The sequence below is a fragment of the Poecilia mexicana genome, unplaced genomic scaffold (assembly GCF_051168715.1).
Source record: "Poecilia mexicana isolate PSO_F unplaced genomic scaffold, ASM5116871v1 scaffold_22, whole genome shotgun sequence".
Classification (NCBI taxonomy): Eukaryota; Metazoa; Chordata; class Actinopteri; order Cyprinodontiformes; family Poeciliidae; genus Poecilia; species Poecilia mexicana.
The window spans coordinates 4652884-4680715 of NW_028263391.1; the positions used below are offsets into that span (position 1 = coordinate 4652884).

Sequence of the window (27832 nt, forward strand, 5' to 3'; positions counted from 1 at the left end):
CGAGCAACGAGTAAAATTCAGCTTTTTACCGTTTCGTAAGGAAGAGAGAGAGGGGGGGTTGTTGCAGAACCAGACGTGAAAAGAGTCAGTGTCTTTCCAGGGAATAAATCCAGCCCCTTGCAGCCGTGGAGTCCCATCCTCCTCTTCCTCCTCTTCCTCCTTCTTCTTCTCCTCCTCCTCCTCGGTGAAAGCAGCACAGCTGGCAAATTAACGACAAGAGTCGCCACACGGAGCAACTAGTAGGTCGCTGCCCTGCTGACTATGACTCGTAGGTGATGATGGACATGAGTTAGAAAGAAATCCAGAGTTATTTATCACTTATCTGGCGGAGGGGGGCTCAGGATCTACACACTGAGCAGCCAGCACCCCTCGCTCCACTGGAACCGCTATAACCTCCTTAATACTGGCACCACAAGGTAAGACAGACACGGTCTTATTGGACGGCTGAACGTGATTTAGCTACCTGGATACGTTAAGAGAAGTGAATGGGGATACATTTTCTTCTTATATAATTTGTCTGTATTGTAAAAATTGCATTTTTTTCTTCACTTTGCAAAGTGAAGCTTTACTCTTCTGGTCTTTTTATGTTCGTTTTCAGATAAATGCTAAGTACTAGAGGTTAAAAATGCTAGGTAATAAATATGCTAGAGCTGAAACGATTAATCGGGTTAATTGTGTTGAATTGATTATTGAAACAATCGTCAACTAATTTAGTAACCGATTAATTGTTAAGTGGAGTATCTACAGACTCAACAAAGAGTGATCAATAGCTCAAATAACATACTCTGAGTGGTCAAAACTGTACAAAAAAATATATACATTTTCCATTTAAGATTAAAAAAATAGTTTGTAAATATGTTATATGCCAAACTCCTCGAGTGGCTACTTTTAGCTTCATTTGGCTCAAAGTACTCTCTTTGGCCCCTTTTGCTATCCAATTATTAACCAGTTAATTGAAAAAATAATCAACAGATCAGCCGTATTGATATTTGGTCAATGTCATAAAGTCTACTTTATGTTGTTAGTTACAGATGCATCCTTTGCTACAAATGATCAAGTCTATGCTAAAGAAATTGCTACGTTATTGCATATTGGGCAGTAAAATTTTTATTTTCTTATTTAACAAAACAATAGATTTTCCTGTTGCATATTTAAATGCATTTCTAATGCATAAAATGGCTTATGTGATTAAGTGAAACATTCTGCAGAATGTGGCCATTTTAAAATCAGATTAATTGTCAGAATAATCGATTAACCATCAGAGTAACCAATTGATTAATCGATTATTAGATAATCATTAATTGCAGCCCTATAATATGCAGTTTAGAACATTCATGGTCAACATCATGGTGCAAACACATGAGTGTTTCAGTTTTTTATGTCTTAAGAGTTTGTTTTTTTTTTAAGATAAAAAGTTTTTTAGCTTGCAGAAAGATAATTTCTATTTGCAGCCAACATCTCTGTTAATCTGTATGATGTCTTGCAAAAGTATTTACACCCCTCAAACCTTTTCTGTCTTTGTCCAACTTTCATATTTAATATGCAGTGTAGCATAGTGTTCGTATGTACTACTTAGTTTTTTATAACTCTGGAGTTGAAGGGGAAAGTTTTCAGAGTTTTCTTTTTCTAAACAACAAAACAAATCTCAAGAGTGTGGCATGCACCTTGGTTTAATACCAGTTTTTGCTTCAATTCCAGCTGCAGGACTTTGGGGGCATGCCACTAACAAATAACTACAGCTCAACCATTTGGATGGAGAGCGCCCGGAAGGCAGCAGATTCCAAGTTTTGTCTCAGTTTTTAAATTTTGATTTAGTTGTGGACTTTGGCTGGACTGTTCAAACAAATGGCTTTGCTTTGAGCTAAAGTGTTTTTGTTTTTTTTCCCAAGATAGCTTTGTGTTTAGCTCCTCCTACTTTTCCACTCAGTCCAACCAGCTTCCCTGTCCCTGCTGAAGGAATGCATTCCCACAGCATTATGCTGCCACTTCCTTGTTTTACAGTGGGGTGGTCCGTTTAAGGTTATTTCTATTGCCCACAGTGTTTCTCATCTAAAGTGGCTGCACTGGACTTTATTTAAGGCTATTAGAATAAAGGACTACAAATGCACACTTAAGATTGTTCATTGTAAAAGAACAAAAATCACAATAAGTCACTACTTTTCATTAATTAGTCTCTTAAAAGCCTTACAAAACTCTCTGAAGTTTGTACCTGACTTAACTTTTTCAAATGTGGAAAAAGTTCAAGGCGAGGCTTTTTTTAAACTGCAAACCTTTTCGATACCGTTTAAAATTCTCCATCGAGTGTCTCTGAGGCCCCCAGCTCGCTGCGAGGAGGGATGGAAATCATTATGGGAATAACTGTAAATATGCAGCGCTGCATGTGGAAGCACGGAGCTCTGTCTGCTGGACTCTGGTGACTCCAGTGATTCAGAACCCGGTATAGCCATGAACCTACTTTGGTTTTGGTTAAGACAGAAAAAGGAACAAATGTGTGAGAGAGTTCCCACCGAATGCTGTGTTCAGCCTCCACAGAGCTGATAGGAAACAAATGAAGAGATTCTATTAGTACAAAAGTAGATGTCAATAATATGTCAGCTTTATAATTCTGGTGTGTTTTTGTGCTAACTGAGTCCAGACCAGTTTGCCAAGACATAAAAGAAATAATGTGCAAAAATAGATCAAGGAAAGCTTTTGAAAGCCAAAACCGCAGCCTGCAAAGTGAAACAATTAAATTCTTTGTTTGTTTGGGCCTAGGATCTGGCTAAAACATACTGTTGTTTTTTGTTGCTTTGACGGTCGGTCAGGTTACAGAACATGTTTCTAGACATGCAGCTCTGACCCCCCTGTGGTTCTGCCGTTAAAAGCTTGTCAAACACGTGCGTCCAAAAAAACACTCATGTATCGGACTCAGAACATGTATTCAGTCCCACGCTGTGGTTCCTGTACAAACATGTCACACTACAGTATTTGTATCCCTGAAGAACACTCCTGCCACGAAAATTTGTTTAGTTATCAATAGGAGGCCTGTGTGTGTTGACCAGTAAACAACCAGCTGCAGATACAAACATGGATAAAAGCAGATTAAAGACTTTCAGGAACATTTTGTGGAAAAATATGTTTTTTTATTTTTTTTTTATGAAGTGTGATTTATTTCAGATTTTCTACACAATAATCAATGCCCAAACAGCAAGAAATTACATTGATGTCATTAAACAGTAATTATGATAATGAAGATGAATGAAGATGAATGAGTAAATGACAAAAACAGTAAATAAACAGAAAAAATAAGCAAAGGTTACAAAAAATAAATAAATCACTAAAAATCCAAAGTTTCTTCAACTTTGAATTTTTAATTTTACTGCAATACAGACAACATCACATCTACAATAACTCTTTGAAGAATTTCAATTAATGAGTTACAACATTTAATTTCCTCTTTGGGATCAATAAAGTGCTTTTGAATTTGAAATATTTCAAGAATTTTGAACCACAATGGAAAAAATGTGTTGCATTTTTATGAAAATTAAACCGTTTTCAAAATTATTTGTACTGTTCAAACTGTTTCCCATCTTGTGATGTTACTATTTCAATCTTGTCAGTTTTCTGTTAGGATTTTATATGATAAACCGACAAAAAGTAATCTGTAATTGTGAAGAATTCATAGTTTTCAATTTTCTTTTCTTTTTCTTTTTTTTTTTTTTACAATTAAAATCTGAGACACTGTGGTGTGTATTTCAATTCAGTCCAATTTTACCGATACCCCAAACCAGAGGTTCCCAAACTGTGGGGCGCGCCCCCTAGGGGGGGCACCGTGTCATTGCAGGGGGGGCGCGGGAAGCAGTCCGGATGAAAAAAAAACAAAACAAAACATGAACACTGAATGCGCTGGGTTTTTACCTTAGAATGGCCAACTCTCTGTTATTCCTATGTCAATTTGATACAGTAGAGGCTTCCACACTTCCCATATTTGTGTCCTCTGTCACTTTTATCAGCAGCTGTTTAATCCGTTGTTAACATGTTGTAACCTGTTTTTCCGAGCCGCCTTTAAACGCAACATGAGCGCTACGATGCTCGCGCTGGGTTTACACCTGTGAAGGAGACCTGCTGCTGCTGTGTGGAGCTACAGGTGTGTTAGGATCACGGGAGCAAACCAGCAAAACGCAAAGAACTTTTCACAGTTTTCCCTCCAAACTAACCGACTGAGTTGAGTACAGCTGTTGGATGCAGGTAATGTTAGCTAAAAGATGACTAGCTAATATCAATACAGAACCTTAAGCTTAACAAGTACCTTGTAGGCTACCGATGTTGGTGTCTATTTTCAGCTACGTACATTAATTTTGCTCCCAAAAAAGTCGATGCCCCCCCAGTGGTTTCCAAAAATGTTTGGAAACCACTGGGGGGGGGCGCAGAAGAAAAAGTTTGGGAACCACTGCCCCAAACTAAAGCATAGTTTAATCGTCTGCCTTCAATAGTCACCTAATTATTAATTAATTTCCCTCTAGGAGTAATAAAGTATTTTTGAAGTGAATTCAAGGGGCAGTATTATGTGTTTTCCAACCACATAGCACAATAAAGTAACTGTGTTACCTTCAGTTGTCAAAGAAATGCTGAATATATCAAATAAAACTTAAAATAAATTCAACTTCATAGGTTAGTGGCTTGAAATTGGACCTCTGTCTCTTTAAGAAGCCCCTCCTCTTTCTGTGACTCCGCCTTCAGGAAGTCATCACAACATGGCTCCTCTATTAAAGTGAATAGAAACTGACCATTATCTTTCTTTTTTAAATTGCTACATTGACTTTTTATCTTGTGAGAAATCCCTTGTTTTATGTTTTGAGTGAATAAAAACTAAATCTGCAATGAAGTATGAATAATTTTAAGTTCATCTGGACTCTAAAAGACTAATTTCTGTGATTCCCACTGAAAGTGGCTCTATAGTTTTGATTCATGTGGAGGAGACGACAAATGCACCAGAAATCTCTGAGAACCAGATATCAATTTTCTTCATGTTGGTCAATAACAGAACATTCCAATAAAATAATTAAAAAATAATGAAATACACTGGTATTTGTTGTTTGTAACATGACAGAATGTGGTAAAGTTTAAAGGGGAGGACTATTTTCGAAGGATAAAAATAAAAAAAAGTCTTATCTGATAATTGTTATGAAATGAGGCAAACAGGCATTCATTTTTGTAGCGATTAGCCCCCCAATTTGTTGACGTTAAGCCTGACCAGATGGTACGAATTAAAATGCCAAAGTAGCTCAACTCACATTAACTCCCTCACATGTGCTGACCAGGTTCCTGCTTCTTCTGTAACCTTCTTTTTAAAATGATTTCTTATTGCGTTTCTTTATATAATTTATTAATGATTTTTTTTGTTTGTTTAAGCAGCAGTGCTGTGGCTTTTTGGAATTGACCTTAAGCTCCTTGCATTTGTTGAAAAATGTCCACAGAGACTCTTAATTTAGGAGTAGGTAAAAACAGGTAAATTGTGGCTGAGTTAATTACTTCTTACATTTTCCTGGAGTTAAACATCTGTCCCTACCCTTGTTGTTTTTTTTTCTCTTTGTTTGCAGCTGAAATGATGGAGAAGTCGAGGCACACGCGGCAGTTAGCGGTCAGCCTTCTGTTTGGGTTGTGGTTTCCTTGTTGTTTAAGCCAGACCACAGCGCCCAGCAGGGCCAGTGTGGCCCTGACTCCGTCCGCGGCCCCGCAGCAGCTGAAGGTCCGCCTGGCCGGATACCCCCGCAAACACAACGAAGGCCGGATAGAGCTCTTCTACAAGGGAGAGTGGGGAACCATCTGCGACGACGACTTCTCTATAACCAACGCCAACGTCCTCTGTCGACAGCTGGGCTTCGTCTCAGCCACTGGGTGGACTCACAGCGCCAAATACGGCAACGGACAAGGTCAGAGCCCCTTCACTCAGTCACATGGGGCTTCATCGTTAGTAAATATAGAGTGTTATGTGTTTTCAGCCACACAGCGCCATTTTATAGCACAACAAGGTAAATCTGTTTCCTTCAGTTGTTATAAAAATGCTATATATGTCAAATATGGTTAATTTAAGGTTTTGAAATTGGGCCTCTGCTTTTTAAGAATCACTGACTCTTTCTGAAACTCTGCCTTCAGGAAGTCATCACAACATGGCTCCTCTATTAACTCTTTAACAAAGTGTTTACCAGCGTTTCACTGAGAAGCAGCTCCTATAATGAGCTCAGCAGGTGAACAGTTCCAGCAGGTGTTTACTAATTTCTGCTGGCTAGTCTGAAGGAGCTGTTACTAGTTTGTGCTATAAAATGGCACTATGGAAAATATATAAAAGACAAAAAAAAACATTAAAAAGTATTATCTAATGTGAAAAAAACTTACTGTGCTATGAAATCATTTCAATTTTAGGATTTTTTTGTTAGAAAGTAAAGATAGAATCCAAAATGTATTAACAACCTAGGTATGGATTTGTTTTTATCCTCCGGACTGAGAATTTCCTGGAGCCTAAGTAAGCGTCTTCCTTTACAGGAAAGATCTGGTTGGACAACGTGTTGTGCAACGGAGGAGAGAAGAGCATCGACTTGTGCAAGTCTCGAGGATGGGGAAACAGCGACTGCACTCACGATGAAGACGCTGGAGTGGTTTGCAAAGATGAGAGGATTCCTGGCTTTGTGGACTCAAACATTATTGATGTAAGTTGCTTAAGAAAAAAAACTAAAACTCTTATTCCTTTGAGTAATTGAGATCTGTTGTGACTTCACATAAAGGCTTTTAAAAAAATATTGCCATGGTTCATGAAAAAATTTGTTTATTCATTACTTCTGTGGCTGTATGTCCTCTGGTTACCACATGCCTTTACTGTACAGTTTTGTATTACTAATACATTGTTATAACATGCGTCAGTGTCTTACTTTACTTGTTTTGACTTATTACATTATTCACTTTTTCTCAGATGTTGAACACAAATTCTGTTATCTGTGTTTTTTTAAAGGGGCAGAATTAAGTGCAATCGACATTTTTTGAGCTTTACATCATGTTTTATTATTATTCCCTCATCAAAAATCAAAGTGACCTGGAGTGTCGCTTTGATTCTTTCATGCATGTTTGAGAAATCCTTTAATCTCCATGGTAACCATTCATCTGTGCAAAATGCCTGGGTGAACCTAGCTCCGCCTTCGAGGGCGTAGCTCCTCCGCTTAGCTTCAGTTTCCAAGCTACCAAGCTTCCTCATCACAGAGCAGCCCATCCCCACTCAGCTCCTTTAGACTAGCCACCAGCAATTAGCAAACACCTGGTGGAACTGAGCATCTGCTCAGTTCGTTAAAGAGCTATATCTCAGTGAAGTGCTGGTAAAAACGTTAAAGGGTTAATAGAGGAGCCATTTGACTTCCTGTTTCAGAAAGAGTAGCAGTTTTTAGAGACAGAGGCCCAATTATAAGTCGTTAAACTGGGAAGTAAAATTTCTTTTAAGTCATATTTGATTTAATTCTGAATTGGAAGGAAAGCGATTCATTGTTTTAAAAAAATACTAACCTGTGAAAATTTTAAATGGTGGTTTATATTTGTATTGATTCCCCCCTTTACTCTGATTTCTCTAAATAAAATCCACTGCAGCTAGTTGCCTTTGGTTTTACGCATGCTTTTTGTTTGGGTTTACCACATAAACATTCTAATGGTATGAAGAAAAAAAATAGAATCAAGTTTAATACATTTTGGACACTTGGCGATACTTTTGTGAGGCGCTCGCTTTGAAGGAGTTCAGCAGCTTTTAAGAAAACGTTAAAACTTACCCCGTTTGGTACGGCCTGAGAATCCCAGTCCGGCAGGACGCCACATGTGGTCCAGCTGGAACCAGTTCAGTCTGGTTACACATCTGGACTGGATCCTAGAATCACACTTAATCCTTCCAAGATGCCTCTTTGTTGTGCATTATTAGAAAAAAATGTTCATAACATTAAAGGACTATCATTTTAATCTTCATAAACTTTGTCCTGTAGTGTGTTTCAGTCAAACATGGTGACCAGATTTTAATCTCTGACTGCTGCCAATTTCTTTTCCAAACAAAGCCCCAGTGGAAGTGACTCACTGCAAAGCTGGCTTTCACATGTACAGTGAGCTGAACTGTTTTATTCAGTTTCTTTATTTGCCGTGGCAGAGAACATCTGGTAGATGTTGCAATATGAACATATGGAACAACGAATTGTTCAAATGCTTTAAACGTATATTTTCTTTCCTGTGTTATCTAATCATTCAGACTAGGGACGCACCAATCTATTTTTTTTCACTTCGGATACCAATATCTGAGGTATAGTATTGGCCGATACCAATCCGATGCAGAAGCACTGCGCTGACTTGACTTAAAACATTTCTTTTTCTTAAACAAAGAGGTAAATGCACTGAATTATAAATTTTATAGCTTTGCATCAGTGCAGCACACTTAAATATGCCAATAGCTTCACAAGCTTGATCAAACATGGAAAAACAACAAAACTTTAATTTGTTCAGTTGGCCATAATTAGGAATAGAGCAGCCAATGTAAAATAAATAAAGAAACTGAAGCTGACAAACGACTACGTTGGTCAAACATGTAAAAATAAACTGCAACAAATCTTCTGTCAAATGGCTCAGAAAGTGCAATTAGAAATTATATTTGTAGTGTAAAATAAATAGTAAAACATGATGTCGCTCAGAGCACAAAGTGTAGAATTAGATTTAATAGATCTGTCCTTATTGATTGACCACATTGTCTCGATCACAAAGTAGAATTTTTGTAAATATCGGGGCCGGTACAGATATAAATATTGGATCGGTGCATCTCTAATTCAGACGGTCATTTTTGAATCTTTAATATTCAACTTCCCGTTGCTGCTCAATAAAGTATTTTTGAATTAGACTTGAATCTTCTTCTGTTTTTTTTATTTATTTTTTTTATCTTTTATCTTTTGTTCTTTCCAGGCTCAAGTTGACGAGAAGAAGGTGGAGGAGGTGCGGCTCCGGCCCGTTGTCGGCACAGCCAGGAGGAAGCTGCCCATCACCGAGGGCGTAGTGGAGGTCAAGCACAAGGACGGCTGGGCTCAGATCTGTGACGTGGGATGGACCGTCAAGAACACCCGCGTGGTCTGCGGCATGCTGGGATTCCCGCATGAACGGAAGGTCAACAAGAACTTCTACAAGTAAGAAACGGGCCCAAGTAGAACCTTTGGAGCTCCACTCTGTGGTGAGGTAGGAAGGTTTACACTGAAATTGTGTTTTTGTTTTGTTCTTTTTTACGAAGATGTCACACCTTAGATAAATAGACAAAGTCACGGGAAAAAGAAAGTACACCCTCCCATATGTTTGTTTTCATGCATCAAGACATATTGACAATAATCTGGCCTTGTTGGGTAATAAACGTTTGTAATCTAAAATTATGTGAACCTACAGATTCCACAGTTTTTGAGGCATCATGTTGGTTAAAATTGAAAAGCTGTGAGTGGAAAAGCCAAATAAACTCCAGCATTTCATCAGTGTGAAGGAATGTCGGCCTTCTCTTCTGAGCCATGTTGCTTCGGTTCAGTGAACTTTGCAGACGTTTGTTGTGTAAACAACTGAATTCAGGTTTCACCAGAGCATTTGGTCTGGACTTTGACTAGGACATTGCAACACTTTGGTTCTTTATCATAACAGATTATCTCACATTTCTACAGGTGAGGATGGGACCACTGGGGGGAAAACAAGAATTCAAACTTTAATCTCAGAATTTCTACTTTTTCTTAGAATTCTAACTTTAATTTCAAAATTCTTACTTTTAACTCAGAATTCACATTTCTGACATTAAAGTCTGTGCATTTCTCTCTGGAATGTTTTAAGCATCATTATTATTATTATTTGTTTATTTGTTACATCTGTTTGAAATCTCGTAGTTTAATATTCAACTTTTCAGTCTTAAATTCTCTTTGTTATCATAGACAACCTATGACACCCCTTCTAAAAAAATCAAGACGAACGTTGAGTCTTTTTCTAAATCTTCTATCATGAGGTTTTACATTTAGCACTCTCATTTGGACATGTAGAACCTCTTTGCTCACTTTACACACGTTGGAGAGAATTTTCTGGGACATTTGCTCCTGGCAACATTAGTGACTGTCAAAAAACTTTTCCCCACATGGAAAAACCTCCAAGAATAATAGGCTTTAATTAGTTTGTAAATGTCTTGGAAGCACATGGAAGCTTGGTGGGCAGCAGTGATTTCTTCTCTGAGGATGTTGAAGGGTATTTTTTTGGAAGTGGTCACTGTTTCTCATAATCAGTCGCTGCTGCTTCAGAAACCATAGAGAAACATGAAATGATGCTAAATGTTTTTCCACACACAGCATTGATTTTGGCTTAATCTTTAATTAATAGCAAATAATCACATGGTCGGATTCTTCTGAATGTTTTTGACAGTTGAGATTAAATAAAAAATAAATAAATAAAACCGTTGTATTGAAAGCTATTTGTGGTCAATACTGACATCATATTTGATTATCATAGTTACCCATTGAATTTGTCAGCCATTTCCGCTGACTTATCAAAACAGAATAGACAGAAAGAGCCTTTTAGTCGTAATGATGTTTGGGACGTTTGTGTGACACTATCATTCCTCTCAGAGTCAGACATCCAGAAACACTGTTTCTTTCCTTTGACTAAGCCACAATCTGGATCTCCTTTGTTTATCAGCAAGTGGAGAATGTGGAGGCGGATGTGTCGGCCAAAAGTCTCAAGTGACGACGGCTCTCATGGCAGAAGTTAGTTTTCCTGAGCTTTCTGTGTTGTACACTTTCTGTATGTTTACGTTTTTCTTTTTGAAAGAGATGATGCTTTAATACATCTTCTCGGCCTCTATTGTCGCTGGAGAATAATTACTAACCTGCTTCCTGTTTTGCTATTTTTATTTTTGTATTGAAGAGTTTATTATGTGAGCCTGAACATCTTTGAAGTATGTGTGATGTTTTTAGTTTTTATAAATTGCAGGCGCTGAAATGAAGTTTGTAGAATTTCAGTGTTTTGCTTTATCAAAATGGGGAACTTTATCTCTTTTTAAAAATGTTCTTCCACGTTAAAGGATCGGCTCAACACTGGAATTGATGGTACATATAAATATTTGCTAAATTAATCAGAAAGTAGGCCAGGCTGCCTGCAGTTGGAGCCACTTTGGGTACTCGGCATGTGGAGTTGGTTGAATCTTCACCAGAGCAGATAGTGTGCCTGCATGGTGTAAAGTGAGATGAATGATTTGTATTCTAACATTTGACTAAAACATTCATATTAATTTTATAATTGTACATTATATGTGGGCCCATCAGAACTGTGACACTTTGGTGAATCTTTCTAAAAAAATGTCAAAAAGATTAATAACAGCTTGGCTTTAACTTTCTTTTTTCTCTCTGTGTTTTCAGTTTCAGTGATTGTCATGGTAACCCCAAAAAAAGAGAAATGTTTTCAAAGTCCATACCAGGGTTATCATAGTTTTGGGTTATCATTTTAGTTTAGTTTTATTTTGCTGACTTTTGCTAATTCAGTTAGTCTTAGTTAGGTTTTACAGTGAGTTTGCTTGTTTTCATTAGTTGTTATTTGTGAAATATTTTTTCGTTTAGGTTTTATTAGTAGTAGTTTTAATTTGTTCATACTTTGGTACATTTTTAGGTGCAGAATTAAAAAAGGTCAAAGTATCGTATTGTATGGTAATAAATACTCAACAGAAGTTTCCGTTTTCAAAAAATGTTGAACAACCAACAGACTCTGGAGTTTTCTCCCAACTTTTTCAGTCGTCGTTTTACAGACTAGCTTATATCAACAGCTGACGTAAACGGCTTGTGTGGGGCGGAAACTTCACAGCAATTCAAAACACTAATAAATAGATTCATAAACATGAAAACAAAGGATATTACATCTACATTTTAGGTATGTTTTAGTTAGTTTTCCTCATTAACGTTTTAATTTATTTCAGTTAAGGAAAGTGTTTTCTCAATTTCAGTTTTCATTTGTTTTAGTTAGTTTCTTTTTCCATCCGGTCCGTCCTGATCTAGGACACACATTCCTGGCTGCTCTAGAGTTCAGGCCTTCACAAAGAGCAGCAGGAGGGGCGTGCAGAGGGGGGCTCACGTTTTCTCCCAGCCCTGTGTGAGGCTCTGGGGAGCAGCCAGGGGTCTGGAGGGGGTCAGATGCTCCAAATGAGAAAAGCAACCGAAATAAAAACTGTAAGAGGAGCAGCTCTGTAATTCTGAGTAAGAGTTGATATGGAACTAAATTTGGCCATAAACTTTGTTCAGAAAAAAGAAAATTGAAGCTGAACAAAATACCCTTAAATCTGAAAAGTAGTTTTGAACATTTTACAGTTCCAAATCAGGTTTTTATCCAGTCCCAAAACAATTTATTATTTTTTTTCAGTTTCACAATTTTTTTCTTTTAAACAAACTTATTAGCCCTCTGCGCGTGCTGTAACGCGATCTACCGGAGACCTGTGGAATGTCAGAAATGCTCCTCGCCGCTCGGCGTTGTAGGACACAGACGGTGTGTGTAAGAAGAACGAACCCTGACAGTTAAAGTGAGTGTTTGCGTGTAGTTTCTCTGCTGTGTGTGATGGAATCCGACTGTCTCGCTGTTGCAGACGTCTGACAAAGCGAGCTGCTGAGAAGGCCTCCAGTCCAAAGGTCTCAGCTGCTGGAAGGTACACTGTAGCAGGAATGCCTGTCGCTGTTGCCAATGGGTTTCCTGTTGGCTTAGAAAACAGTCATTTAGTTCTAGATAATAGTCATCTGTTCCTCCTTCTTGCTTTCTGAATCTTCCCATTCAGGGAAACTTTTTTTTTTTTGTTTCCTTACATGTTTTTTTTTGGTCACACAGATGGGGATCAGTCAACTTCCAAAAATATATTATTTACATTTCTGACCTCAACTATTCCTGCTTTAAAGGGGCAGTATTATGTTTTTTGAGTTTTATTCCATCTAATAATGTTATTCCCTCATCAGAAGCATAGCTGGAGTGTTGCTTTGATTCTTTCATGCTTTAATTTCCATGGCAACCACTCAGCTGTGCAAAACACCTTGGTGGACCTAGCTCCGCCTTTGAGGACAAAGCTCCTCCTCTTAGCTTCAGTTTCCAAGCTATCCTACTCTTTCGGAAGACAAAGCTTCAGAAAGAGTAGGAGCTTCTTAAAGAGACAGAACCCCAATTTCATAATACTGCCCCTCTAAACACATTTTATGATGTTAAATGCAACCAAAATAGTTGGGTGATTTTTTTTTTTTTCATCACCCAATTTCTGCAAGGTTTCGTCCATGACTGTGCCTGTCTGTGTTCTGCCTGCAAATATATTGTCATATTCTTTCACTCAATAGAGCTTTTTATTAAACAGGAGCTGGAGATGCCTTTCATCCGTATGACTGGCTGTAATGAGGAGCTGCTGGGTTCTTCAGCTAAATGACTTGCAGGTCTTTGGGTCAGGATAACAAGAGCTCCATTTGGTAGAATCTGCAAATAATTTCTAGAGTTTGTTTTTGATTAGCTGAGCCTCAGGATATGAGACCAATATGGAGATTAATAAAAGCCATAATGTTTGCTCACTTTGATAATTGTTTGTTGCTTTAAAGTTGGAAAAAAAGAGACTTGAACTTGGAAAATCTAAAGGTAACCTAGAAATATAAAACCTGAAGCTGAAAAAAGGAAATGTGACATTTTAAGCTATTAAGGATAAACTGAAATAATTTGTCCTTTTTATTTATATTAGATTTTTTTTAGAGCCACATCTTCATGTAGGAAAATTGGATGAAAATTAAGATTTTCTTAAATTATTATTTTTTTATTTTTGAATTTTAATCTGATGTTTATCAGAATTAACTGTACATATTTTTTTCCACGGCTTTCAAAAGAGGATAAAGGCTGTTCACTCAACCCAATTTATTCATCCATCCATTTCCATTTTCTACTGGGAAAGTAGGAACAAGTTACCAGAGCACAAAACGGAGAAAAACAAGAAAAAACATGAATTTCTAATAATTTTTTATTTTTTTTTTTACTAAATGTCTGAGTTGAAGTCATGAAAGCAGACGCCACCCTATGTTAAATAACATTTTCAGAAGTATTAAAAATTTGAACTTTATGTTTGAATTCAGTTTGTTTGGTACATTTTAATCTTAATTAGTTTTTTTCAAGATGAATCATTTTTAAGTTCAGACAAAAGTGATTAATTAGTTTATAAAACTAAATTATTGACTCTATTTGATTTTTTTTTATTGTTTCATTGTGTTTTTGTTTTGGTTCTGCATATTAACACAGAATCAGACGTTTTCCTTTGACATGGTTTTGCGTTGTGCAGATTCTACCTGATCTGACTCTTGACAAGATTAAAATCGATAATCTAGGATTTATTATGAGCCTCTCACTAATGCTCTGTACTAACATGGCTGAAGAACCCATCAACACTCTGTAGAAAGCAAATCTATACAAGTCAAACGCTGGAACTTTATGTTCACATTGACAAAGTAGAGCTGCATTCAGAATATTTCACTTTTTCCTTATTGCATGTTTAGAACCAAAGCCCTAGTAGTATATGGACTCACCAACCATACAGTCAGTGCCTCCACTTCACTGCCAACCACAATAATAGAAAGATGTCCATATACTTTCCTTTGGTCATGTTCATGTTTTTGATTCTAGTTCTGCTTCCTGATTGGTTGTTGTCATGATTTCTGTGCAGACTCACCCATTTTTACCTTGCAGGCAGCCATCCAAAGCTAAAGCTAGCTCTATGTCTAAACAGAGCAACCACAGGAAAAGGTAATCTGAGGAAACATTTGGTAGATAGATGGTGTCTAAAACAAAATATATCACCTTGCAAAAAAAGATGAATGTATAAAAATGACTTTTTGGAAAGACTACTACTATCCTCTTTATATGTTTGAGCGTTTTCTATCTCACTTCATCTTGGTTTGTTTTTGCCAACATATTTAAAAACATTTTTTTGTCCATATTCCGTCTGCCTCCCTCAGGTTGTACCTGGAGCGGCAGAAGAACCTGTACCTGCTCCGCTCTGTGGCATGTTTGGGGTCAGAGGTCCACCTGGCGGCCTGCCCCCTAGAGTTCAACAGGCCCAACGCCACTGCGACCTGCGCCGGCGGCATGCCCGTCGTCGTGAGCTGCATGCCCGGCCCGCTGTTCATGCAGAACAGCTCTCTGAAAAAGAAAGTTAAAGTCTCGGTAAGAGAATCCTCAGGAACAGAAGCCGGCTAAATGAAGGATGTTTTTTTTTTCTTCACATTTTGTTTCGCTACAACTTCAATATATTTATCTTGTATTTTGTGTGGACAGTTCTCTGAACAGATGAGACCAAAAAGTTTTGGCAGTATGTCAGAAATTATATAAGCTAGAGATTTAATGAGGAGCAGTAAAAGCAAATGAGGTGGATTAGCAAAACTTTCCAACAACTGATGATGTCGTCCAGAACATGTTGCTGTGGGTTATCGTCTCTGCTGCCCAGATGTTGAGCTGTTAGCATTTCATGACAGCAACGGTGTCTTCAGTCAGAGGCTTCTTTTGATTTGTGGTTAGATGGACTGCTACAGCATCAACACCTCAAGAACTTTCTGAGGAAACTTGAATGAAATGAGTTACATTTAATTTCCCTTTGAGATAAAGTAATTTTCAATAGAGCAGAATTGAACTGAATGGAACTGAATCAAACTAAATTAAATGAAGCTGAAATGATTTGAACTGAATCGAATTAAACTGAACTAAACCTACAGTCAGTTCCTCTTCATCCTGTCACCTGAATTCATTTTTCAGATTTATAAAGCTGGTAGAGAAAAAGTCTCCTAAAAGTTCTGATTCAGGAAGGATGAGTACAAATACACACCATACTATATTTTTTAGATTTTTATTTATTAAATGTATCATCTTCCTTTTGTTTCACTATTAAGCGATGTGGTCAATTAAAGTTTGCAGGTATTTCATGACAAAATGCAGAAATGTTCAGGAATATGAATGTTTTTGTAAAGTGTTGTACCTCAGCGACAGTAATGTCGTCTAAACTAAACGGTCAGGATGTGCCAAATGGCTCCATGTTCACAGAAACGCGTTTCCATGTCGTTGTCAGAGCAACGTGAGGCTGAAGGGCGGCGCCAGGCTGGGGGAAGGCCGGGTGGAAGTGCTCAAAGACAACGAGTGGGGGACGGTGTGCGACGACCGCTGGAGCCTGCTGTCCGCCAGCGTCGTGTGCCGGGAGCTGGGGTTCGGCAGCGCCAAGGAAGCTCTGACGGGAGCCCGCATGGGACAAGGTGAGCACCGATGAGCAACTGAAGGTAACATTATTTGTTTGTGTTATAATTAAGTGCCTGAAAAACACATGATACCGGCCCTTTAAGAACTATCTCACATCATTTCTCGGTGGAAACATTCGCAAACAAAAACATCTAGTGATGCTGCACAGGAAAACATTGAGCTCTACATGTGGAAATGTGTGTAATTATAATCTAGGTCTTTCCTCAATAAGGTGTTTTGGGCGAACAGGCCAGAAACTCTGCTATGGAAGAAAACAGGCCGTCTTTTCAGCAGCAGTTCTCGGAAACACCAGGAAGTAGCTCCCTTCTCAGAGAAAGTTGGATCTGTTAGGGGAAGTGCTGTGGTCGGACTAACGTCTGACCAAACGCTGCCTGGACGTGTCCGAGATATTTTTAATGGAGGTCAGAAGCTCGAGCCGCTGAAGGACGGCCATTCATGGATGCTAGTGACGCAAACATGCTAAAAGTCCAGAATTCCTTCTTGGTACATCCAGTGAATCCCTCCATTTATGGCTGATGGACAATGCCCTGCGGAACAATTCTAACACCTGAGACTTTTTATTTTATTGCAATATTCATTGTATCTTGCAGGGATTTTTCCTTTACAGACCAACACAAAAAACACAAGTTATGAAGTGGATGAAAAATAATACATCATTTTCTAAATGTTCTTGAGAAGTGAGTGAGTCCAGGGTTTGCAGATCCACTTTAACTAGCAATAACAGCTGCAGGTATTTTGTTTCTGTTTTTATTTATTTTACACCAAAAAGTTGTTTTTTGATTACCATTTTCGAAACAACATAAAAAAATTAAGCTTTTCTTTTTAATCTTTATAAAATAGCTTAATCTCATACAGATTGTGTGAACATGAATTTTGAAGTCTCATCATAGATCCTCAGTTAAATTTAGGGCTTTAGGGCAGTGGTCCCCAACCCCCGGTCCGTGGACCGGTACCGGTCCGTGGACCAATTGGTACCGGGCCGCGAAAGAAATAATTAAATATTTCCGTTTTATGTATTATTTGAGTCTGGAGGATCTTTTATTTTGAAAATTCTTTAACCGGATTCTCTCAGTTACTTGCGCGCCAACATTTAGCCCACAAGCAGCAAAATGAGTAAGAAACGGATCAGATGTCTTTGGAAAGTTTCTTTGCAAAGGGGAAAATGCCCAGAGAAGAGACAGGAGAATGGATTTATCCCGGACCGGTAGGTGAGTCCCACATCAAGCCGCTCTGTGTAACATGCGGCGACCGGCTGCTAATGAGGCAATGAAGCTTCCAACTGCTTCGCCACGTAGAGAAAAGCAGGCTGTGGATATAAGCAACACTTCGGGTGTTATTGTCTCCCATCACCCCCAGATGGGACCATCTCGTTGCAGAGAAACAAGCTCAGGGCTCCCGTTAGTTATTATCGTGAGTTAAAATTTTCACGAAAGTAAAATGTTCATTTTTGTGGCGCATCTGTATCTTATTTTGAAGGGATATGTAAACGTTACCATAGCGACCAGAGTCAGAGAGTGTTTGGGCAGTGGTCGAGAGGAGATGAGTAGAGCTTGTGAGTCTTAAGTCTGGTTTATACGGCAAGATTTAAGGATTGTCGGCCGATTTTCCAAACCTCTGTGATCACAGAGCTGATAAAAGTACAACAGGTTCGATCGGTTCGTGTTCAGCCACAAGGCAGAAGCAACAAACCACACGAACCGATTCCAGTCAAACATCGCGATTCCAGAAGAAAATCCACAAAACCCCCAACAGAGCATACGGGAATTTAGAATAACCAAACACGGATGACGATGTAGAAGCAATAGTGACAGTTTGTGGAGTCATTTTAAGAGATAAAAGACGTAATAAAAAGAAAAGGCGGTGGATAAAAGACAGCGGGAGCAGCCGCTCTATTTGCCGCACTATGATTTGGAGGTGACTGTTTTTTCATAGTTAACATTTTTAACTGAATAAACATAAACATATATAATAATGACCTTTACATATAATAATAAACATTTTCACATATCTCCGATATCCACCGGACTCTCAGTTGCGCGATATGTCAGCTGTTTGGGATTCCCCTCTGTTCTTACGTCACCACGCTTTCTGATTGGCTACCTGTCACATTCAACAGGTTGTATTCTCGTTCCCAGTCAGGGTAAACCCCACAGGCTGCGATAAAAAGGCCAAGACAACCCAAATTGGGTATATGCAGTATTTAGCGGGAACACCAACATGCAGAACCTTATCTGACGGTTCACGATGACCCCCCCCCAGCGCCCGGTCCGCAGCAAAATTTTCCAAGTCTTGACCGGTCCGTGGTAATAAAAAGGTTGGGGACCACTGCTTTAGGGTATTATTGTGCTTTAATATAATTCATTCTTTCTCAGCTGGTTTAAAGTCTATTGTCTAGCTTAAATCCTTTATGGCTCTAAAGTATTTTTTCTCTATATTGTCTGAATGTAAATTAATCAAAAATATAAGAGTAATAATTAGGTGGCATGCTGGTTATTTGTTGCACTGCATTTACGCTTAGAGATGTTTAAGTAAAAGTGTATTAGCAAAAATGCTAACCAATCAGACTTTTATTTTGAAACTACGCATCCTTTCTTCCCTGCTTCACAATTATTACACATTATGCTGGTCAAACGCCCAAAACAAAAACAGATACTTGAAATCTGATATTGTCATGTTTTAAAGCAAAGTATAATTTCCCCTTGCTCCTTGAGCTGGTCTGACCTCAGAGCTCTTTTCCCAGGAATGGGTCCGATCTACATGAACGAGGTGAAGTGTGTCGGGAACGAGAAGTCGATCTGGAACTGCCCGTTTAAAAACATCACGGCGGAGGATTGCCAGCACATGGAGGATGCCGCCGTTCGCTGCAACATCCCGTACATGGGCCTGGAGAACTCGGTCAGACCGAACCGCCTCACCCACATGTTCATGTTTGGATGCTTCACGTCACATTGTTTGGTTTTATATTAGCAAGTAAAAAATGACTTACTGAGTTTTTTTTTTAGTTGTTTTAGATTTTTATAGAACAGTGAAATGGAAAAACATCTGAAATATCTCTTCTTCCCATTCCTTTTAGTGCATTCATTTGTGTTTATTACCAAGTACATCTTAAAGAAAACTTTAATATTATGAAAAAGTTCAATAATTGCCACCTTTCAGAATGTGAAACCTAAATAGATTTATTACATGTAGAGAGAAATATTTACAGCCTTTTTGTCTTGTTGACCATGGAAAACAGATAAAACCCAAAATTCAGTGTCTCAGAACATTTGAATGTTACTTTAGATCAATTAGAAATGTCTAATTTGCTGATTGGGGTGTGTCTCTATGACTCTGGTAATATATGAATTCAGCTTCTGAAGTCAAAAAAATTATAAATTTTCACAATATTCCATGTTTTTTAGATGTACTTGTACATAGATTTGTTACTCTAACATTCATCTGTTGTTACAGAAATGTGAGATGCAAAGCTAACAGCAGCAGCTACTGAGCTAGTTAACTAGTTAGCTAACTGCAGAAGCTAGTTAGCTAGTTAGCTAACTGCAAGAGCTAGTTAATTAGTTAGTTAGCTGCAGGAGATAACTGTTGTTAGCTAACTTTAAGAAAACTCACATCTGTAACTTACTAATTTTTCAACTTTTTCCAAATTATGCTCCTAGAAAAACATATCTTAAGGTAATGTATTAGCGAAGGCATTTTTAACAGTACTTAATTTTCAACATGAAGTATTTATACTTGCACAGCTTCATGTTTCTTATTAACCTGGTCTCCAGTAAATAGTGACACAAATGTTTTGTGTAAATACTCCATAAAATTTCCCCTTTTGTCGGTGAAATGAACAAAAATCTAATCTTCAGTTGTAACTTTAAGCTTTTACACAAAACATACAGAAATATTTCTGACCAAACCCAGAGCTTCCTTTAGTTTCAGGAGGATTTCTGAGGAATCGGCTCCGTCTCCGCTCTGCTTTGTAGCATGTAGCCTAACCCCTTGGTCTCGCACAGATCCGGATCACAGGCGGACGGAGCCGCTTTGAGGGCCGCGTGGAGGTGCTGAGCTCTGACGCTAATGGAACGGAGAGCTGGGGTCTGATCTGTGGTGAGACCTGGACCACCAGGGAGGCCATGGTAGCCTGCAGGCAGCTGGGTTTGGGCTACGCTAACCAGGGCCTGCAAGTAGGTTATTAACAAAGACAATTTGCTGCTGCAAAGCAAATGTTTGCTTTCTTTTGGTTTATATTGCATATGCAAATGTAATGTACTGTCAGGTGGGCAGGTTTTTTTATGTTATGGTGCGTTCTTCCTTCCTGAATATCCGTGACAGTGTGGTTAGTCAACATTTTACTGAGGAACATAACATTTAACCTAATATAATTGGACCTGTATGTATAAAATTTTGAGACTATGCACAATAATTTGAAACATTAGGACTCTCTTCTTGTTTTTTTAAATGTATTGAGGTAGTTTCTTGCAGAATTCTTCCACCACGCAAAAAGAACTGTTCAAATCTATCCTTAAGGAGCTAAAACGTATCTGACATCCACGGCCACGTTGAGGGTGTGTAAACTTTCTGCTTCTGTTCGAAGAAAAAAAAAAAAGCATAATTTCTGCCTGACTCTGAGGTCTGACTGCAGCCTGTTTGGCAGCAGAGACTGCAGTTTGTTTACCGTCACGTAACAATGTCTGGGAATCTAATGTTGTGGGTTAGCCGCTACTGATGTCTGTGGATTTACTGCACAGTCAAATATACGACACTGTGACTCATTTAATTACATCAAGAGGTTTTGCTTAATTCAAATGAGAAATAAATGTAGTTTTTAAAAGATATATATTTTCATTATTAAAGCTTCAGTATGTGACTTTTATAAGAAATATTTTTTTACATAGTTGTTGAAATTGTCACCATGTCGCGACAATATGGCATGAGACAGAAAACCGGTGAAAAACTCGAGTTCCTCTGCCTTTTCGTAGTCCTGAGTAGAAACAACCAATCAGAGAAAGGAGGCGGGCCTTAGTGCTGTCAATCACATAGCTCGCTGCTACGCTAATGCTAAGGCTAGTTAGCATAGCCACCAATGACAACAGATAAATGGTTTTTCTGTGACAGTAAATAGTTTCTCCATCATTAGCATATTTAGCAGGGCATACATGAGGTTGATTGACAGCGCTAATACCCTCCTCCTGGCTCTGATTGGTTGTTTTGGGGCATTTCTTTAAACAGCAATAGTACCTCATAGAAGAGCTTCTCACAACAAACTGTCACAACATGGTCCCAGTTTTAGCAAATATGTTTATGGTTCTATACAGTATTATTATAATTATGCATATGCAATATACATCTTTCTGGACATGGAATATTTACATAGTCGCCACAGGCCTGTTCCATGTGGAAGAGCTAAAAATATCCCCATGCAGAGCTTCTAATCAAAGTCAGAGCTGCTCACCACTGTGACCTCATGTGGAAACCACGCCGATCCTCTCGGCCTCGGAAGACTAACCAGCACATTTTCCATTGACTCCATATAAACACCGGGTAGTCTGTAGTTTAGACGGGTCGCAGACAGGACAGGAAGCGTGTCCCCCGTCTGACTCCCAGCAGGACGCTTCCGCAGATCCGGATAGCAGGCGGCCGAAGCAGCTACGAAGGCCGGGTGGAGGTTCAGGTTGGGTCCAAGTGGGGCACAGTGTGCAGCACAGGCTGGACGACGAAGGAGGCCTTGGTGGCCTGCAGGCAGCTAGGGCTCGGCTACGCCATGCACGCCGTCACCGTGAGTAGGAGCTGAAAAAGTGTGCCACAGCTAGAAAAAAATGTTTGAAGCCGTTTCACCCCCTACTAGATGAGATAAGCAAGCAAGCTAAAACACTTAGCAATGATAGCTCATTATTTTTCACATCTGATTATGCTAAATTGATTGAAAGGTAAAAATTTGCACCAATGAGTTGATGAGGATTGGAGTAAACAACTCAAATATTTGGAAGTTATTTTTTATGAAGGATGATTACAGTAGAGGTTATGAGAGTCTTTCACAAAAAACAGAAGCTAGTAAGTTAAAAATGAATGTTTTAGTTGTTTAATTGAGATATAAGGTCAGTCACAATAACAATTAAAAAGCATAATTCTGGGCATTGTGAAAAAAAATACTTGAATCTTCTGATTCTTAAGTTAAAATCATTTGACTTTCTTAATCCCCAAAATAAATCCAAAGCACAGAAGTATATGATACATCACCTCAACAAATATATATTCAGACCACTTCCAAACTTTTACAATACGAATGTCAATATAAAAAAAAAAACTCTTATGACAAACCAACATAAGAAAGCAGGTCTTTGTGCGGCCATGTCTTTGTACCACTTTAGTTTTAGTTCATGCAAAGACTAACGAGTGACAGTGGGGGGCGCCATCTGATGTGCTAACAGCAGAGCTCAGTTTTAGCTTAGCGCTTTAGCGTTTTTGCTAACTTTGAAGACGTTTAGTGCAATTAGCTTCCAATAAATGAATTTTTCCAGATAAATTTTGAAGTGCTAATTCTGACTGTTTTGTAAACTTCCAGTTGGATAAAGTTTGACTTCTGTGTTGACGTTTTGGTTATCGACTGTCGTCACGTAGCTAGCCGTTTATGCTCACGCTCTTTACTGTGGAAGTGGGTGAAGTTTGGTTTTCCCTCCTCACTTTCTCATTTTGTTTTCCCCAATCACTTGATCTAGAACAAAATAGAACGGACAGAAGAATATTAGATATAAACGTAAATTCAACATAATAGACATAATATCAACGGAAATCCCAGTGTAATACCTTAATGCATGTGGTTGTGTCGTACATAAACAACTTAATTAAATGAAGCGATGTGGCTTTTGTATTTGAGTAAATATTGAATCAATATTTGGTTTATTGGGTATTTATTAGCGTCTTTAGCGTTATTTTAAATTGAAGCATTTTTTCCAGCTGAAGGTTGTCTTGAACATTTTGTCTCCAGTCAGCAGCCAAGTCCTGCACATCTGGTTTACAGAGCAGCCACATAAAACCTGAACTCTGAGGCGCCGCATGTGAATCTGTCCTGATCACCATGCACCGTTTCTCTCTCTTTCTTTTGTTTGTTCGTTTCTGTGTTATGGTTTTTGTTGAACCGCCGGTAAGGAAACCTGGTACTGGGACAGCAGCAACGTCACAGAGATGGTGATGAGCGGCGTGAAGTGCACAGGAAGTGAGATGGCTCTGAGCCAGTGCCAACATCACAAAACCGTCAACTGCCAGAAAGCAGCCGCAAAGTTTTCAGCAGGAGTCATCTGCTCAGAAAGTGAGTTAAAGCCCCAGAATCAGCCAGAAGGGGGCAGTAACGAGTTACATTTACTGGAGTAACTTTTAATCACTTTCAGGAGTATTTTTTACTAACGCGGTACTTTTTACTTTGACTTGATTAATTTTATGATGTTGGTAACATTATTAAATAAAGAACAAACTTATTTTAACCATTAATTCACCACAAACTTGTAGTTTTTGTCAAAGTTTCATAAGTTTCATTTTGATTTTTTTTTTCTTTTGCCTCATTTTGTTATCTTGTAATTATTCAATGAATTATTTTCATTTTGGTCCTTAAAATATGAAAAGTTCCACATAACTTTAGGTTTTGGTCCGTCTGATGTAATTTTTAGATATTAAATTGTTCATGTTTTGATCAGTTAGTCAGTACTTGATTAGCCTTTTTTCTAAATACCTTTTTACTTTGCTTCAGTAAAAATACAACAGGAAGTATCTTCCACAACAATTCACGCACATTTCTTTTTAAAAGTATTTCTCATTTATCCACATATATATGCTTTAGTATGAAATGTTGAGATGAGACAACCCCTCAGCCCAGTCTCTGTTGCCCCCTGTGCGTCCAGCCGCCTCGGACCTCGTCCTGAACGCCTCCCTGGTGGAGCAGACAGTCTACATCGAGGACCGTCCTCTGCACATGCTCTACTGCGCCGCCGAGGAGGACTGCCTGTCCAAGTCTGCGGCCAAAGCCAACTGGCCATACGGACACCGGCGGCTGCTCCGCTTCTCCTCCCAGATCCACAATATCGGCCGGGCCGACTTCAAGCCCAAAGCCGGGCGCCACTCATGGGTGTGGCACGCCTGTCACGGGTAACGTACAACGTAAAGTTGGATATGAAGACAAAACGAGCAGGAAACAATGAAAAATGTGTGTGACAGAGCAAACATATTATTATTACTTTGTGTTTTTGTGGTCGGTTAAAATATCTTTTGAAGGAAGAAAAGAAACAAAAACAGCCAGTTTTAGTGGGATGAACTGGATCTGCGCTTACTCATGTGTTAGAATGGCCTAATCAAAGTTTCTACCCGTGGGCTCAATAATGTGACAGATTTTTCTGTTTCTTTGCTTGTGAAGTGATTGGAAAACCTTTCATCTCTTTTCTACCTTGACATTTGTGGTTGTAACATGACAGATAATGTAAAAAAGTGAATATTTTTGTCAGAGCTTCAACTAGTTCATTAATTGCTGCAAGTTTCAGAAAAGAATAGAGCAACGTAGCAACAAAATACCACAACTTTCAACATTATCTTGACCCTGAAGTGGATGATTTGGTCTAATTCGTGCCGCTCCGACTTTTCACTCAGCCACTATCACAGCATGGACGTCTTCACCCACTATGACCTGCTGAACGCCAACGGCAGCAAAGTGGCAGAGGGCCACAAAGCCAGCTTCTGCTTGGAGGACACAGAATGTCAAGAAGGTCAGTCTCATGCTTTGACTAGACGAGGTTACAATCTGAAAAATAAATAAATAAATTATCATTGTCACCCAGCGAAGAACTTTGCTTATGACTGGAAATGATGCAGATACTTATTTATTTGTATTCCATTCATGTGAACAATTATTTATGTCCTTCTCAGTTCCTTTGCTTGTGTTCTGTGATGAGCTCTAAGTGTTAAAGCTGGTTCAGCTCCATCAGTGGTGAATGGAGCTTTTCCAGTCCTTTTGACAACCCAAAGCACTTTATTAACTGATTGGTACCAACATGTGACAAGAGGAAATGAAATCAGACCCACAACGTTCCGATTGGAAGACAATAACTCTACCTACCCACTGAGCCACAATCTTCCATCCAAAGATTTTCAATTAACTCTTTGGATCCACAACATTGATATCACTTCCAGTCTGAAGAAACATCCTGATTAAACCTAAATCTGCCAACGGTGTGAATAGTTTGGGTGAGCCGCGAGCGTTCAGTTGATATCTTTCCTCCCACGCTTTATCCGTGTCGATCAGGTGTTTCGAAACGATACGAGTGCGCCAACTTCGGCGATCAGGGCATCACGGTCGGTTGCTGGGACTTGTACCGCCACGACATTGACTGTCAGTGGCTTGACATCACAGACGTCAAACCTGGAAACTACATCATGCAGGTGAGTGTGTGGGGTTTCATTTGGAGCACGCAGCCGGCCAGGCGCCGGCGTGACCATGTTGTATCGCTGGCTTGTAGCCAGATCTTTCTTCCTTCAAATTCTCTGATAACTAAGAGACAGAGTTGCACACTGGTCACAAACCATCAACTCATCAGCTGCTGCTACCAGGCCAGTTCCTGCCAGGCTATTTGAAATAGGGGTTAAAAATAGAGGACAGAGTATTAAACCTTTGGGAACCTCCAGATTTTGCGTGATATTGAAAGTGGTGTCAATACAGGGTGAAGGGTCACTATGCACCTATAAATCAACCGGTTGATAAATTGGCTCTTTAATTTTGGGTGATCGACAGTCAGCCGATACTTTCATGTGAAACCGATCTTATCCAGTGATCTTATCTACCTCTGCAAAGGTCTGAAAATCAAAAAATTGACATCAGTAAGGATCTTTTTTAAAGATCAGGTATTCGGCCAGAAAAATGCAATTGTTGCACCCCTACTATAGACGGTGCTTGAAGTCTAAGCTGTTGTCTCATTCAACATGACATGGTTGTCATAGTTCAGGATCTTTCTACAACAATCTCTCAATGACGTTGAGATGAATTTTAAAAGTTGAAACCTTTGATTGATTACCTCAGAGTAGCCAGTCGTCATCATCTATCTCTGCTTTTCTCACCCGCTCAGGTCGTGATCAATCCGAATTACGAAGTGGCTGAGAGCGACTTCACAAACAATGGCATGAAATGCAACTGCAAATACGACGGACACAGGATTTGGCTCCACAACTGTCACATCGGTAACCACTCAGGAGCGGCCAAACTGTCCAAACTTGGCGTAAAACTTGTTGAAATTCACTAAAGCTGCCACCTTTCTAATGTCTTCCAGGCGACGCGTTCAGTGAGGAGGCAGAGAAAAGATTTGAGAAATACCCCGGACAGATAAACAACAAGATCTCCTAACTGTAGACGCCGCCTCCATTGTGGGATGGATGAATAAAAATACGCCTCTGTATTTCTTTTTGTTTTCAGGTGCTTACATGAATCCCTATATTATTCCTTCATAGTTGTTTTTATACTTGAAAATTCAAGTGGTTATGATTATGTCCTCTAGTTTAATGTGAGTTTGTACTTCCTTTTTTTTTTTTTTTTTTTTTTACAAATTCAGATTTTATAGTTTTACAGTCGATGTTTGACACAATGTGCAGTCCTCTATTGAATGTTTTAGTTGCAAGGCCTGAATGAAGCTTTAATGTTTTGGTTTTAAACGTATAACCAGATTTATTTGCCTTTAGTATGCAGAGTCCAAACATGGAACCCAATAAACTCATATTTAGTTTGTCTTAAGCAACCAAAACATGATGCAAAACTTCATAGGTACACTTTCTGGAAAGATGGAAGGAGCTAAGATACAGAGGTATTTTAGCTCCTTCCAAACTCAACAAACTGGTTGTTTGTGGTTTCAACAAAAAAAAATTAAATGGTAGAACTTATTTTTCAAGGCACTGTAACCCCAGGAAGGGAACAAATTTACCAAGATGCAGTTTTATCACCAAACTGTATCTACTGTACAACTATTGTTGTTTTACTCCAATAAGCATTTTTGCTACAATTTGATCAGTAAATGGTGATTTAAATGCAAAATGCAACATCCAGGCTTTCTGTCTCCCATCCCAGTTTTGGCTTTGCAAATTTGAGCTTCTTGTATGTTAGAACTGCTGCAATATTTTGTGAATGTATTTATTTCCAGTATGCGTTTATCAGCAAGTTTTCTCTCCAGTTCAAAGCTGTACGTCGTTCCAGGCTGGGTTTAGCTCAGCCTCGTAGTCACGGACGTTCCTCTGCATTAGCAGAAAAAAAACCTGAAGATGTGTGTATGTATTGCTGATATAACCGCACCTGTTGCATCAAATAAAGCTCAATTGAATGATAATTCTGCATTTATTTATTTATTTTTTTTAATATAATCAGTTTCCCGTTTTAACCTCATCTTCAGATCTCGGAATGTGATTAAACATGAGTGATGTTCTGACTCTGTGTCTTCCTCTGGTGTTTATGGGTTCATCCCAATCCACTGATAATCCTAGTCTTCAGTGACCATGGAGGGGCAATCCAATTAACCTCTCTTACCAATCACATTAA

The 27832-nt window shown here is 38.8% G+C and overlaps 1 protein-coding gene across 3 annotated transcripts; it reads left to right on the top strand.

The window, feature by feature from the left end:
• The first annotated feature begins 36 nt into the window (after window positions 1-36).
• loxl3b (lysyl oxidase-like 3b) lies at window positions 37-27623 on the top strand. Of its 3 annotated transcripts, XM_014989590.2 has the most exons (16): window positions 37-416; window positions 5580-5912; window positions 6523-6686; window positions 8950-9167; window positions 12623-12682; window positions 14734-14790; window positions 15003-15210; window positions 16106-16286; window positions 19031-19185; window positions 20292-20462; window positions 23425-23584; window positions 24171-24414; window positions 24910-25025; window positions 25562-25698; window positions 26379-26490; window positions 26580-27623. In XM_014989590.2, exons 2-16 carry the CDS (start codon window positions 5585-5587, stop codon window positions 26651-26653), a joined length of 2385 nt encoding a protein of 794 aa, XP_014845076.2. In that variant the 5' UTR covers window positions 37-416; window positions 5580-5584; the 3' UTR covers window positions 26654-27623. The 3 variants fall into 3 exon arrangements, with proteins under 3 accessions (XP_014845076.2, XP_087858556.1, XP_014845092.2); XM_088002430.1 differs by lacking the exons at window positions 12623-12682; window positions 14734-14790; window positions 20292-20462 and adding an exon at window positions 21899-22054 and having other exon boundaries at window positions 38-416; XM_014989606.2 differs by lacking the exons at window positions 12623-12682; window positions 14734-14790 and having other exon boundaries at window positions 43-416.
• The last annotated feature ends 209 nt before the right edge of the window (window positions 27624-27832 follow it).

Bases quoted from the DNA above. Each gene is read 5' to 3' on its own strand.
- loxl3b (XM_014989590.2), top strand. From the start codon at position 5,585: ATGATGGAGAAGTCGAGGCACACGCGGCAGTTAGCGGTCAGCCTTCTG. The intron at 15,211-16,105 runs GTAAGAGAATCC...TGTCGTTGTCAG, and splicing joins AAAAGAAAGTTAAAGTCTCG to AGCAACGTGAGGCTGAAGGG. The intron at 25,699-26,378 runs GTGAGTGTGTGG...TCACCCGCTCAG, and splicing joins CTGGAAACTACATCATGCAG to GTCGTGATCAATCCGAATTA.